Below are 14,027 nucleotides of genomic sequence, written 5' to 3' on the forward strand. Positions count from 1 at the left end.
TGTCACAGAAACTTCCAGAGAAAAAGTTAATCGTCATATGGACAAACAAAGGTTATTTAAGAGAAGTCAGTCTGGATTAATGAAGGGAAAATATCTTTAACTAATATTGCTGATGAAGAATGATATTATGTTATAGATCAATGATAATTAGACCCCGACTCACTGATGTTGAGGTTCTAACTACTTTTCATTTATCTGTCCAGGAAGCCTGACTTGAGTTATTCTTTACTGGGGCTGAATTGGACAGCAGATTCAATCAGGGAACACTGCAACTGGTCAGAGGATCACAGAATCCCTATAGTGCAGAAGGAGGCCATTCAGCCCATCAAGTCTACACCAGCTCTCTGACAGAGTACCTTAGGTTAAAGTCCAACAGGTTTATTTGGTAGCAAAAGCCACACAAACTTTCGGAGCTGCAAGCCCCTTCTTCAGGTGAGTGGGAATTCTGTTCACAAACAGAGCATATAAAGACACAAACTCAGTTTACATGAATAATGGTTGGAATGCGAATACTTACAACTAATCAAGCCTTCAAGAAACAAAACAACGTGAGTGGAGAGAGCATCAAGACAGGCCAAAAAAATGTGTATTGTCTCCAGACAAGACAGCCAGTGAAACTCTGTGGGGGTTACAAATAGTGAGACATGAACCCAATATCCCGGTTGAGGCCGTCCTCGTGTGTGCGGAACTTGGCTATCAGTTTCTGCTCAGCGACTCTGCGCCGTCGTGTGTCGCGAAGGCCGCCTTGGAGAACGCTTACCGAATATCAGAGGCCAAATGCCTGTGACCGCTTTGTGAACTGTTTGTGAACAGAATTCTCACTCACCTGAAGAAGGGGCTTGGAGCTCCGAAAGCTTGTGTGGCTTTTGCTACCAAATAAACCTGTTGGACTTTAACCTGGTGTTGTTAAACTTCTTACTGTGTTAACCCCAGTCCAACGCCGGCATCTCCACATCAAGAGTACCTTATCCATGCCCTCTCCCTCACACAATTTTCATAATCATAGATCAGCTAGATAGTAAATATCTTTTCCCAAAGGTAGGGGAGTCTAAAACTAGAGGGCATAGGTTTAAGGTGAGAGGGGAGAGATACAAAAGGGTCCAGAGGGGCAATTTTTTCACTCAGAGGGTGGTGAGTGTCTGGAACAGCTGCCAGAGGTAGTAGTAGAGGCGGGTACAATTTTGTCTTTTAAAAAGCATTTAGACAGTTACATGGGTAAGATGGGTACAGAGAGGGATATGGGCCAAACATGGGCAACTGGGACTAACTTAGCGGTTGAAAAAAAGGGCAGCACGGACAAGTTGGGCTGAAGGGTCTGTTTCCATGCTATAAACCTCTAAGACTCTAATGCCACACATTTACCATGGCCAATCCATCTAACTGCACATCCTTGGAGTGGGGGAGGAAACCGGAGCACTCAGAGGAAACCCACGCAGACACGGGGAGAAGGTGCAGACTCCGCACAGACAGTGACCCAAGCTGGGAATTGAACCTGGGTCTCTGGTACTGTGAGGCAGCAGTGCTAACCACAGTGCCACCGTGTCTCCCATCCTGCCATACCAGGCAGCTTCTTGGTATTGCCAGCTGTTGATATTTTAGTGTGAGGGGTTGCACTTACTTTCTCTCTGATTGTCCCTCAGCAGTTTGAGGAAGTTTGCCACGGAGCACAGCCCATGGAGAGTGTCTGATATTAGGAATGAGAAATGGCAAAAAAAATGGAGCAAAAGTACTCAGATTTTGGAGTCACTTTGCTGAAGTTAAATTCCATAATATTATTCTCAAAACCCAAACCAGAGCGCATGTCTTGAAGAATGCTACATAACCTGGGAAAGGGGCAACTATAATTGACAAAGTATTTGTAAAGGAAGACACTCAGCCTGAAATCCCCTCCCAGCTGCACAATGTTTGCAATTTGTGAGGCTGTTCTTCCTTTCCATGGGCTTTGTACAGCTGCAACATGACCTCCTGGCTCCGAAACTCAATCCCTCTACCAATAACAGCTAACACTCCGTACGCCTTCTTAACAACCCTATCAACCCGGGTGCCAACTTTCAGGGATCTATGCACATGGACATCGAGATCTCTCTGTTCATCCACACTACCAAGTATCTTACCATTAGCCCAGTACTCTGTAATCCTGTTACTCCTTCCAAAGTGAATCACCTCACGCTTTTCTGCATTGAACTCCATCTGCCACCTCTCAGCCCAGCACTGCAGCTTATCTATGTCCCTTTGTAACCTGCAACAACCTTCCACACTGTCCACAACTCCACCGACTTTAGTGTCATCCGCAAATTTACTAACCCATCCTTCTACGCCCTTATCCAGGTCATTTATAAAAATGACAAACAGCAGTGGCCCCAAAACAGACCCTTGCGGTACACCACTAGTAACTGAACTCCAGGATGAACATTTCCCATCAACCACCACCCTCTGTCTTCTTACAGCTAGCCAATTCCTGATCCAAACTGTTAAATCACCCTCAATCCCATGCCTCCATATCTTCTGCAATAGCCTACCGTGGGGAACCTTATCAAACGCTTTACTGAAATCCAGATATACCACATCAACTGCTTTACCCTTATCCACCTCTTTGGTCACCTTCTCAAAGAACTCAATAAGGTTTGTGAGGCACGACCTACCCTTCACAAAACCGTGCTGACTATCCCTAATCAAATTATTCCTTTCTAGGTGATTATAAATCCTATCTCTTATAATCCTTTCCAATACTTTGCCCACAACAGAAGTAAGGCACACTGGTCTATAATTACCAGGGTTGTCTCTACTCCCCTTCTTCAACAAGGGGACAACATTTGCTATCCTCCAGTCTTCGGGCACCATTCCTGTAGACAATGATGACATAAAGATCAAAGCCAAAGGCTCTGCAATCTCCTCCCTAGCCTCCCAGAGAATCCTGGGATAAATCCCATCCGGCCCAGGGGACTTATCTATTTTCACACTTTCCAGAATTGCTAACACCTCCTCCTTATTAACCTCAATCCCGTCCAGTCCAATAGCCTGTATCTCAGTATTCTCCTCGACAACATTGTCTTTTTCCTGCGTGAATACTGACAAAAAATATTCATTTAGCGCCTCTCCTATCTCTTCAGGCTCCACGCACAACTTCCCACTATTGTCCTTGACTGGCCCTAATCTTACCCTAGTCATTCTTTTATTCCTGACATACCTATAGAAAGCTTTAGGGTTTTCCTTGATCCTACCTGCCGAAGACTTCTCATGTCCCCTCCTGGCTCTTCTTAACTCTCTCTTTAGGTGCTTCCTGGCTAACTTGTAACTCTCAAGCGCCCTAACTGAGCCTTCACGTCTCATCTTTACATAAGCTTCCCAACTGTTCAGCCTTCCCAACTATCAAATAAGCCAGGTTTATTTATATTGTTATTTTATCAGTGTCAGAAGTAGGCTTACATTAACACTGCAATGAAGTTATTGTGAAAATCCCCGAGTCACCACACTCCGGCACTGTTCGGGTCCACTGAGGGAGAATTTAGCACGGCCAATTAACCTAACCTAACAGTCTTTCGGACTGTGGGAGGAAACCGGAGCACCCGGAGGAAACCCAAGGAGACATGGGGAGAATGTGCAGACTCCACACAGACAGTGACCCAAGCTGGGAATCGAACCCGGGTCCCGCCACCCTGGGCTGGGGAATTTAAACAGGAGAGGAAGACGGGCAATGTTTAATAATTGATTTAAATAATGGAAATGAGCTTATTTTGCCCAGGTGGCAGAAACTACTGAAGATTTTCTTATCGCCTTTCTGCATGTTTCCATTTCACCTGTTTTGAGCTGAGGATTTCTCATGAGAGTAACATGATGTGAACAGCAGGTGGCGACATTTCCTTTGCCTCCCAGAGCATGGAAGGCCTCAAACCTGAGCAGATTTGGTGATGTAATTTATTAAGCAGAAGATTTAGCTAATGAATATTTTAATTGTTTCGTCTTCTACTGAAGAACAAGGTCAATTTCATGAATAATATATTTCTTTTCCTAATTATATGTCACTCCTTTTCGAGGCTCTAATTATCCTGAGCTAATAAAGACTTACATTTATAGAACAAAGACCAAAGAACAGTACAGCACAGGACCAGGCCCTTCGGCCTCCAAGCCTGTGCCAATCACACTTACCTAGCTAACCAACCACCTATATTCCTCTATTCCCCGTTATATAGGCACCTTCAGAGATCAGGGTGTGCTAAAGTGCGTTACAACAAATGAAGTTAAAGTGTAGCACTGTTCCGAGGGAGGGAAATACAGTCAGCAATTTTTACAAAGTGCGCAGCGAGTGCCCACAGCCAGCAGTGAGATGAAGACCTGGGCAGTAATTCTCCAGCTGTTCTCCAGTCCTGCCGGCAGCGCGAATCCCGCCGCTAGCAAACAACGTGCCACCTCCCGCCGGCAGGAAACACAGGGGCAGGAGGCTGGAGAATCTTGCTCCTGATCATCTGTTTCAGTGAGGTTGGTTGGAGAATAACGGTTCTCCGGTTCGTACAAAGGATTCTTTTTTCACATCCATGGAAGAAATCACACAGGGGTCTCAGTTTAACAGGCATTACATTTCGGGGCTGCATTACAGCAGTTACCAATCTATAATATGTCACGGCAAACCTATATTCTATAAGATAAATTATAGTATCAAGGTGTGCCTTGTCAGATAAAAGGTTTCCTGTCTTCTTCCCTAAGTGGGAACTTGTTTTTTTTACTTCTCCCTGTCCTCTCCCCTGTATTTTTTAACCTCTCCCTGTCTCTCGCTTCTTACCTGTAAAGACTCGCATTCCAACCATTATCTTGTAAATTGAGTTTGTGTCTGTGTGTGCCCTGTTTGTGAACAGAACTCCCACTCACCTGAAGAAGGAGCGAGACTCCGAAAGCTTGTGCTACCAAATAAACCTGTTGGACTTTAACCTGGTGTTGTGAGACTTCTTACTGTGCCCACCCCAGTCCAACGCCGGCATCTCCACATCTCTCGCTTCTCCCAGAGTGTTTGCACCCTTTTCCAGTTTTTTGCTTTTTGTGCAGGCAGGTGGGGACCTTTATCTTCAGCACCAAGTCCCGTTGGTCGCAGGCATGGGTCTGACTAACATTAAAAATCTAAAGCATGCATTGGCAGCTCTTTTCCAGCCAGTGCATGCTTGACAAGCCCAAAATTCTTCGGGTCTTGGAGATGTCGACCACAGAGCTACAGATGAAGGTTAGTTTTAGTTTAATTACGTGAATTTTGAATCTTTTTTTTTGCAGCATACTTGGGGTGATTGGGAGCAACTGCACCAGCATATTAGCTCATGCTGACATGGCAGGGACCAGGGTTCGATTCCCGACTTGAGTCATTGTCTGTGTGGAGTCTGCACGTTCTCCCTGTGTCTTTGTGGTTTCCTCCGGGTGCTCCGGTTTACTCCCACACTCAAAAATGTGCGGGTTAGGTGGATTGGCCGTGCTAAACTGTCCCTTAGTGTCAGGGGGACTAGCTAGGGTAAATGCATGTGGCTATGGGGAGAGGGCCTGGGTGGGATTGTGGTCGGTGCAGACTCGATGGGCAGAATAGCCTCCTTCTGCACTGCATGATCCTATGACTACATGTGCTTGAGTCGCTGGAGTATGACTTTGAACTCACAACCTTCTGATTCAGACATCAGGAATATCAGCGCTGACACCAGTATTTTGTCCCACTTTCCAACCCAATCATGGGCTGCTTCAGAATTATTCACTTTTAATCGATGATTTTCAAATCAACCATTGAATAAACACAAAGGGAGATTCTATAAATCTGAAATAAAAATATAAGTGTTGACAATATTCAGCAAGTCTGACAGATTAAATGCTAATAGAGTTGTGTTGCAAGGTGAAAGGGAATGGTAAAGGGATAAGTTTAAGAAACAAAAGATATGTCAAGAGGAGGTGTGAATGACAGTGATGGAACACGTAGAAAGATAGGAACATAGGATTTATTTGATTTATTATTGTCACACGTATTAGTATACAGTGAAAAGTATTGTTTCTTGTGCGCTAAACAGACAAAGCATACCATTCATAGAGAAGGAATGAGGAGGGTGCAGAATCTAGTGTTACAGTCATAGCTAGGGTGTAGAGAAAGATCAACTTAATGCAGGGTAGGTCCATTCAAAAGTCTGACGGCAGCAGGAAAGAAGCTGTTCTTGAGTCGATTGGTACGTGATCTCAGACTGTGGTATCTTTTTCACGACGGAAGAAGGTGGAAGAGAGAATGTCCGGGGTGCGTGGGGTTCTTAATTATGCTGGCTGCTTTTCCGAGGCAGCAGGAAGTGTAGACAGAGTCAACGGATGGTAGGCTGGTTTGCGTGATGGACTGGGCTATGTTCACAACCCTTTGTAGTTTTTTGCAGTCTTGGACAGAGGACAGAAGTAGGCAATTCAGCCCTTCGAGCCTGCTCCGCCATTCAATCAGATCATGGCTGATCTCTCCCTGGTCTCAAATCCACCTCCCCACCTGTTCCCCACATCCCCGTATCCCTTTTTTAAATCAGAAATACATCTATCTCCTTCTTGAAACCATTCAATGATTCACACTCCACCGCGCTAGGGGGCAGCGAGTTCCACAAGTTCACCACCCTCTGCGAGAAGAAGTTCCTCCTCATCTCAGTTTAAAATCTACCGCCTCTCAACCTATACCTGTGACCCCTTGTTCGAGATTGCCGTATAAGGGGAAACATTTGGTCTACATTTACTTTATCCATCTCTTTTAAAATTTTATATACCTCGATCAGATCTCCTCTCACCCTTCTAAACTCCAGCGAGTACAAGCCCAAACTGTTTAATCTCTCCGAATATGTCAACCCTTTCAACCCTGGAATCCAAAATCCTTCCAAAAGTGAGGGCAACGTGGAGGAATAAAGTGACAAACACCTGGCAACTTAACTTGCAGACTGAATGGGGATGTTCTGCAAAGTGATGAATCAGTTTGGGGCCTCTGACAGTGAGAAGGGAGAGGCAGATGGGAGGTGCTGCATCTCCTCAATGTGCATAGAAAGCTGGACCAGGGTGTCAGGGAGGAAATGGTCACTTCAGAATGCTGAAAGGAGAGGGGTGGAGGGGTAGTGGGGCTCAGGAAAATGGCAGAGGATGCTCTGTTGAATATAGAGGCCGACAATATCGAGAAGAATGGAAACCCTACCATGGTTTTCGGAGGGAGGGAAAGAGATGAGATTGAGGAATTGGATAGGAATGGTCCAGGACTCGTCAACCATGGTGGGGTCAATCCTCGGTTGAGGGAAAAGGAAGACCTATCAGATGTAGAAAGAATCCCTACAGTGGGGAAGGAGGCCATTCGGCCCATTGAGTCTGCACCGATCACAATCCCACCCAGGCCCGATTCCTGCAACCCCACGTATTTACCCCGCTGATTCCCCCTGACACTCGGGTCAATTTAGCATGGCCAATCCACTTAACCCGCACATCTTTCGACTGTGGGAGGAAACCGGAGCACCCGGAGGAAACCCATGCAGACACGGGGAGAATGTGCAAACTCCACACAGACAGTGACCCAAGGCCAGAATCGAACCCGGGTCCCTGCATGTATCGAAGATTGCATCATCAGATCCCATGCAATAGAGATGGGAAAACCAGGGGAATGGAAGATACTCCTAATTGGAAGCAGATTGTGAAGGATTGTACGGCACAACCAGAACAGGAAACAACATTGATAGTCATTGACATACTGAATAAAGAGGTGAGAGAGGAGACCTGAGTAGGACAGGAACAAAGAACTTTCTATGTATCTCTCAAAATGCAGAAACACCTAGGAGCTATGCAGATACCCATAGCAACTTCTTCCACTTGGAGGAAGTGAGTGGAGTTGAAAGGGAAGTTGTTGAATGTGAAACAGGTTCAGTCAGGCAGAGGAAGAGAGTGGGGAACGGGACTGGTGGGGCCTCTGTTCAGGGAACGAGTGGAGAGACCTCAGATTGTACTGGTGGGGAATAGCGGTAGAGATAGATTGGATATCCAAAGTGAAAAGGAGATGGTTAGGGTCAGGAAATTGGCAACTGCTGAAGTGACAAGAGATCATCTGAAGGGTCATGGCATCAGTGGGGAGAGACTTTCCAAGAGCTGAAAAAGTTGATGTGAAATAGGAAGGCATCATTTCAGTGGGGCAAGGACTGACCAAAACCTTTGAATAATCTTCATTATCAATTATTTTATGTAATTTGTGGGATTAAGAATATGAGAACATAAGAACATAAGGCCTAGGAGCAGGAGTAGGCCATCTGGCCCCTTGAGCCTGCCCCGCCATTCAATAAGATCATGGCTGATCTTTTCGTGGACTCAGCTCCACTTACCCGCCCGCTCACCACAACCCTTAATTCCTTCACTGTTCAAAAATTTATCTATCCTTGCCTTAAAAACATTCAATGAGGTAGCCTCAACTGCTTCACTGGGCAGGGAATTCCAGAGATTCACAATCCTTTGTGTGAAGAAGTTCCTCCTCAACTCAGTCCTAAATCTGCTTCCCCTTATTTTGAGTCTATGCCCCCTAGTTCTAGTTTCACCCGCCAGTGGAAACAACTTCCCTGCTTCTATCTTATCTATTCCCTTCATAATCTTATATGTTTCTATAAGATCTCCCCTCATTCTTCTGAATTCCAATGAGTATAGCCCCAGTCTACTCAGTCTCTCCTCATAAGCCAACCCTCTCAACTCTGGAATCAACCTCGTGAATCTCCTCTGCACTCCCTCCAGTGCCAGTATATCCTTTCTCAAGTAAGGAAACAACAGTACTCCAGGTGTGGCCTCACCAGCACCTTATACAGCTGCAACATAATCTCGCTGTTTTTAAACTCCATCCCTCTCGCAATAAAGGACAAAATTCCATTTGCCTTCTTAATTACCTGCTGCACCTGCAAACCAACTCCTTGAGATTCCTGCGCAAGGACACCGAGGTCCCTCTGCACAGCAGCATGCTGCAATTTTTTACCATTTAAATAATAGTCATTTTTGCTGTTATTCCGACCAAAATGGATGACCTCACATTTACCAACATTGTACTCCATCTGCCAGACATTCGCCCACTCACTAAGACTATCTACATCCCTTTGCAGACTTTCAGCGTCCATAGAACCATAAAACCATAGAAAATTATAGCTCAGAAACAGGCCTTTTGGCCCTTCTTGTCTATGCCGAACCATTTTATGCCTAGTCCCACTGACCTGCACTTGGAGCATATCCCTCCACACCCCTCTCATCCATGAACCCGTCCAAGTTTTTCTTAAATGTTAAAAGTGACCCCGTATTTACCACTTTATCCGGCAGCTCATTCCACATTCCCACCACTCTCTGCGTGAAGAAGCCCCCCCCAATATTCCCTTTAAACTTTTCTCCTTTCACCTTTAACACATGCCCTCTGGTTTTTTTCTCCCCGAGCCTCAGTGGAAAAAGCCTGCTTGCATTCACTCTATCCATACCCATCAAAATCTTATACGCCTCTATCAAATCTCCCCTCATTCTTCTACGCTCCAGGGAATAAAGTCCCAACCTATTCAATCTCTCTCTGTAACTCAGCTTCTCAAGTCCCAGCAACATCCTTGTGAACCTTCTCTGCACTCTTTCAACCTTATTTACATCCTTCCTGTAACTAGGTGACCAAAACTGTACACAATACTCTAAATTACCACCAGTGCATTTGCTATTTCTCCCGCCATCTCTTTTAGTATCCTGGGATGCATTCCATCAGGACCAGGAGACTTGTCTACCTTTAGCCCCATTAACTTGCCCAACACTACCTCTTTCCTGATAATGATAGTTTCTAGGTTCTCACCTGCCATAGCCTTCCTGTCATCAATTTTTGGCATGTTATTTGTCTTCCACTGTGGAGACCGACACAAAATACCTGTTCAATGCCTCAGCCATTTTCTCATTTCCAGTTATTACATCCCCCTTCTCATCCTCTAAAGGACCAATGTTTACTTTAGCATCAGTCACAGTCATAGCCAGAGTCAAAACTAAGAGTTTGATTATACATCCCAGACAGAATGCTATGGGAATGGTATCCAGTTATATCATCCACTCCCCTGGATGCTCTGTACACTTGTGCAACTAGGGGATGCAATATTGCTAACAAATTGGCCTCGTAGAAAAGTGAACGTACTTGCCAGTGTACGACTATCACTTCTCTGGAACTCACACTCTGGAACTGGTGAATGCAATACCAGGAGGCATAGGTTTAAGGTGCGAGGAGCAAAGTTTAAAGGATAAACGAGGCAAGTTTTTTACACAGAGGGTGGTGGCTGCCTGGAACTCGCTGTCGGGGGAGATAGTGGAAGCAGATACGATAGTAACTTTTAAGGGGCGTCTTGACAAATACATGAATAGGCTGGGAATGGAGGGATATGGCCCTCGGAAGGGTAGGGGACTTTAGTTCAGTCGGGCAGCATGGTCGGTGCTGGCTTGGAGGGCCAAAGGGCCTGTTCTTTGGCCCTCAATTTTAATTTTATTTCCAGTTAAAGTCAACAGAAAAAAAGAATTGGGCATGGTACAAAATAAGTTTGCATTTGTGGTAGTCCTTTGTGTTTAGTCACTAAAGATGTATTTCATTGCAGTTGGATCTCACAGTGAAGCAAGAAGCTATTCAGGCCCTATACACCTTGCCAGTTCTCTGAAAGAACTCCATATTTGGCCAAACCCCCCATATCTTTTCCTATACATTTTTAAATTTCTTTCTGTTATAATTATTTGTGCATCTCCCTTTACAAATGCATTCTGGATTCTCCTTCCACCACAGTTTTTGATTTGATTTATTATTGTCACATGTATTAGCATACGGTGAAAAGTATTGTTTCCTGCGCTCTATACAGACAAAGCATTCCATTCATAGCGTACAAAGAGGGAAGGGAAGAGGAAAGGAGAGGGTGCAGAACATAGTGTTGCAGTTATAGATAGAGTGAAGAGAAAGATCAACTTAATGCGAGGTAGGTCCATTGAAAAGTCTGATGACAGCAGGGAAGAAGCTGTTCTTGAGTCTGTTGGTACATGACCTCAGACTTCTGTATTCCCGATGGATGTTCCATGTCCGAATGATGGCACGTGGATAACAGTGATCCGCAAACTTCCATCTCCTTCAGATGACAGTCAGAAAATCAAACCCATTGGGGGTTGGGTATCCTCATATGGAGCATATTGGCAGAGGGAGTATCTGAGGGAGGTAGGTTCTAACAAAAGTGCCACACCTGAAGTGGATTCCTGCGTTGGTGCCTGCTGCCACATGATTGTCATGGTGGCACATGCCAGTCCACAGGTGATGTCTCTCTCCTCTGGTACGGGCCTTCATGTCCCACCTGCAAGCACCCACGAAGGGGAGCTTTGGACATCTTTTGAGGCCCCAGCTACTTCATGGTACAGAAAGTGCTTGGGTATGCAGCCATCTTCGATGCCCAGCCAGTGAAGTCGCCTCTGCTTTGATGGGTGTCAACATATTGGGGGCTTTCCCTTTGAGAGGAATGCCATATTTGTATTTTATTAATTATTGGTGTCACAGTAGGCTTACATTAACACTGCAATGAAATTACTGTGAAAATCCCCTAGTCACCACACTCATGTTCAGGTACACTGAGGGAGAATTTAGCATCTCTCTCAGAGTGTGGGAGGAAACCGGAGCACCCGGAGGAGATCCATGCAGACACGAGGAGAACGTGCAAACTCCACATAGACAGTGACCCGAGGCTGGAATTGAACCCGGGTCCCTGGCGCTGTGAGGCAGCTGTGCTAACCACTGTACCACCATGCTACTTGTGGACTTGTCCTTCTCTGAGTCGGGTTCGATTCCCAGCTTGGGTCACTGCCTGTGTGGAGTTTGCACCTTCTCCCTGTGTCTGTCTGGGTTTCCTCCGGGTGCTCCAGTTTCCTCCCACAGTTCAAGATGTGCAGGTTAGGCGCATTGACCGTGCTAAACTCTCCCTCAGTGTACCCGAACAGGCTCCAGAGTGTGGCGGCTAGGGGATTTTCACAGTAACTTCATTGCAGTGTTAATGTAAACCTGCTTGTAATTTATAAGTAAACTTTTAACTATTTTTCATTTTGATTAAGTCACCTCTTATTCTTCTAAACTCCTCTAAATCCACATCCGAAAAACGTGCTGGTTATGTGCATTGGCCGTGCTAAATTCTCCCTCGGGATACCCGGACAGGCGTCGGACTGTGGCGGCTGGGGGATTTTCACAATAACTTCATTGCAGCGTTAATGTAAGCTTCTTGTGACACAATAAATACATTTTAATGAGGTGCCCAGAATGTGCTGTATGCAGATGAGAACTACATGGTTAAGAGTGTTAACACTATTATTGAAGTGTCTACCCATGGTTTAGTTCTGTAATCCAGTTTCTGTATTAGTTATGGCCCGTTAAAAGGGGAACCTTTGATTGCATGCTGATTCTCCTTTCTATTTTGGTTACAAAAGGATTGAGGACGAAGTTTTTGTCAAATGAAGCATTCTCCACCCCTCAATGGGCGGTCATACGACGTAATAATCCGGTCCCAGCACTAAGCAGTGTGGGCTGGACCGAGTGACGGGTCTGCAGTAGTAGCGGCTCCCAGAGACACTGGGCACGGAGTGATCGCCTTATGGGCTCCGAGGAGCCGGGACAGAGAGCCGAGGCTGAGGATGGCCCCCTCGCTGCTGCCGCCGCTGCCCTGCTGCGACAGGAAGGGCTTGTCTCAGAAAGCTGACTCTGCCTTCCAGCTGCCTCTCCCCGGCCTCTTCCTGCTTTTCTTGTTCCTGCACCCTGGCACTGCACTCCCTGCTCAGGTAACCCACACTGTCACTGCAACATCTGGGGGACTGAGGGGCACAGGGGCTGGGAGGGTGCTTGTTCTGGGGACAAGAACGGGGGGGGGGGGGAGGGGGTCGGACAGGAATTAGGGGCCTGGGCACTGAGAGGTTTAAATTTAAAGTTTATTTATTACTGTCACAAATAAGCTTACAGTAACACTGCAGTGAAGTTACTGTGAAAATCCCTGTGTCGCCACACTCAGGCGTCTGTTTGGGTATACCAAGGGAGAATTTAGCATGGCCAATGCATGTCTTAGTCCTGCTGCCGCACAGTGCTAGGGTTCCAGGTTCAATTCCAGCCTCGGGTCACTGTCTGTGTGGAGTTTACACTTTCTGCCCCGTGTCTGCATGGGTTTCCTCCGGGTGCTCCGGATCCTCCCACACTCCAAAGATGCGTGGGTTAGGTTGATTTGACCATGCTAAATTGATCCTTAGTGTCAGAGCGATTAGAGGGTAAATGCATGGGGTTATGGGAATAGGGTCTGGGTGGGATTGTGGTCGGTACAGACTCCATGGGCCGAACGACCTCCTTCTGTACTGTCGGGATTCTATGATTCTTTCAGACTGTGGGAGGAAAGCAGAATACCCGGAGGAAACCCACGCAGACACGGGGAGAATGTGCCGCCCAAAGTCTGGGGGAACAGTGATTGAGGAAATTGGGTAGAGGGTCTGGGACTGGGAGCTTTGAGAAACATCGCTGGTTGCCTGTGCAGGTTTCTGAGTTTTGAATTGGCTGAAAGCTTGAGCTGTGGTTAAGGGATGTATTCACAGCGTCTACCATTATTGCTGGGTGCAAAAATGTGGCTTCCATAGCCCTTGTAAAGTTGGATATAATAATTTTGCTGGCATTTTTTGCGCTGCTCTAGATACCTGTGAGGAAACTTTAAGTGCCCCATGATCATCCTTCCATCCGATCGGTTAAAATCCATGGCGAGATGGGTGTTGTTGAATTGACACCTCTGTCTCTGCCACTGGGTGTTGTTGGACCACGTCTGGAATACTGTATACAGATTCCTCTTTACTTAAGGAAAGATAGAAGTGTGTCAGAAGCAGTTCACTGAAGGTTCTTCCAGAGAGTGGTGAATATGTGGGAATTCACGACCACAGAAAGTAGTTGAGGGCAAAACATTGTGTGATTTCAAGAAGAAATTAGATATAGCTCTTGGGGCAAAGGGATCAAGGGATATGGGGGGAAAGGGGGATCAGGATATTGAATT

The 14,027-nt window shown here is 46.0% G+C and overlaps 1 protein-coding gene across 1 annotated transcript in view; it reads left to right on the forward strand.

Annotated features, from left to right (window-relative positions):
* Positions 1 to 12,512: 12,512 nt before the first annotated feature.
* The window catches only part of neu1 (neuraminidase 1), a 33,356-nt gene continuing 31,841 nt past the window's right edge, over positions 12,513 to 14,027 (forward strand). Inside the window, exon 1 of the mRNA XM_078217275.1 lies at positions 12,513 to 12,786. Within this exon, the coding sequence (XP_078073401.1) occupies positions 12,643 to 12,786 (144 nt within the window). The 5' untranslated portion in view covers positions 12,513 to 12,642. The remainder of the gene's footprint in view (positions 12,787 to 14,027) is intronic.

Source organism: Mustelus asterias, chromosome 8 (assembly GCF_964213995.1).
Source record: "Mustelus asterias chromosome 8, sMusAst1.hap1.1, whole genome shotgun sequence".
NCBI lineage: Eukaryota > Metazoa > Chordata > Chondrichthyes > Carcharhiniformes > Triakidae > Mustelus > Mustelus asterias.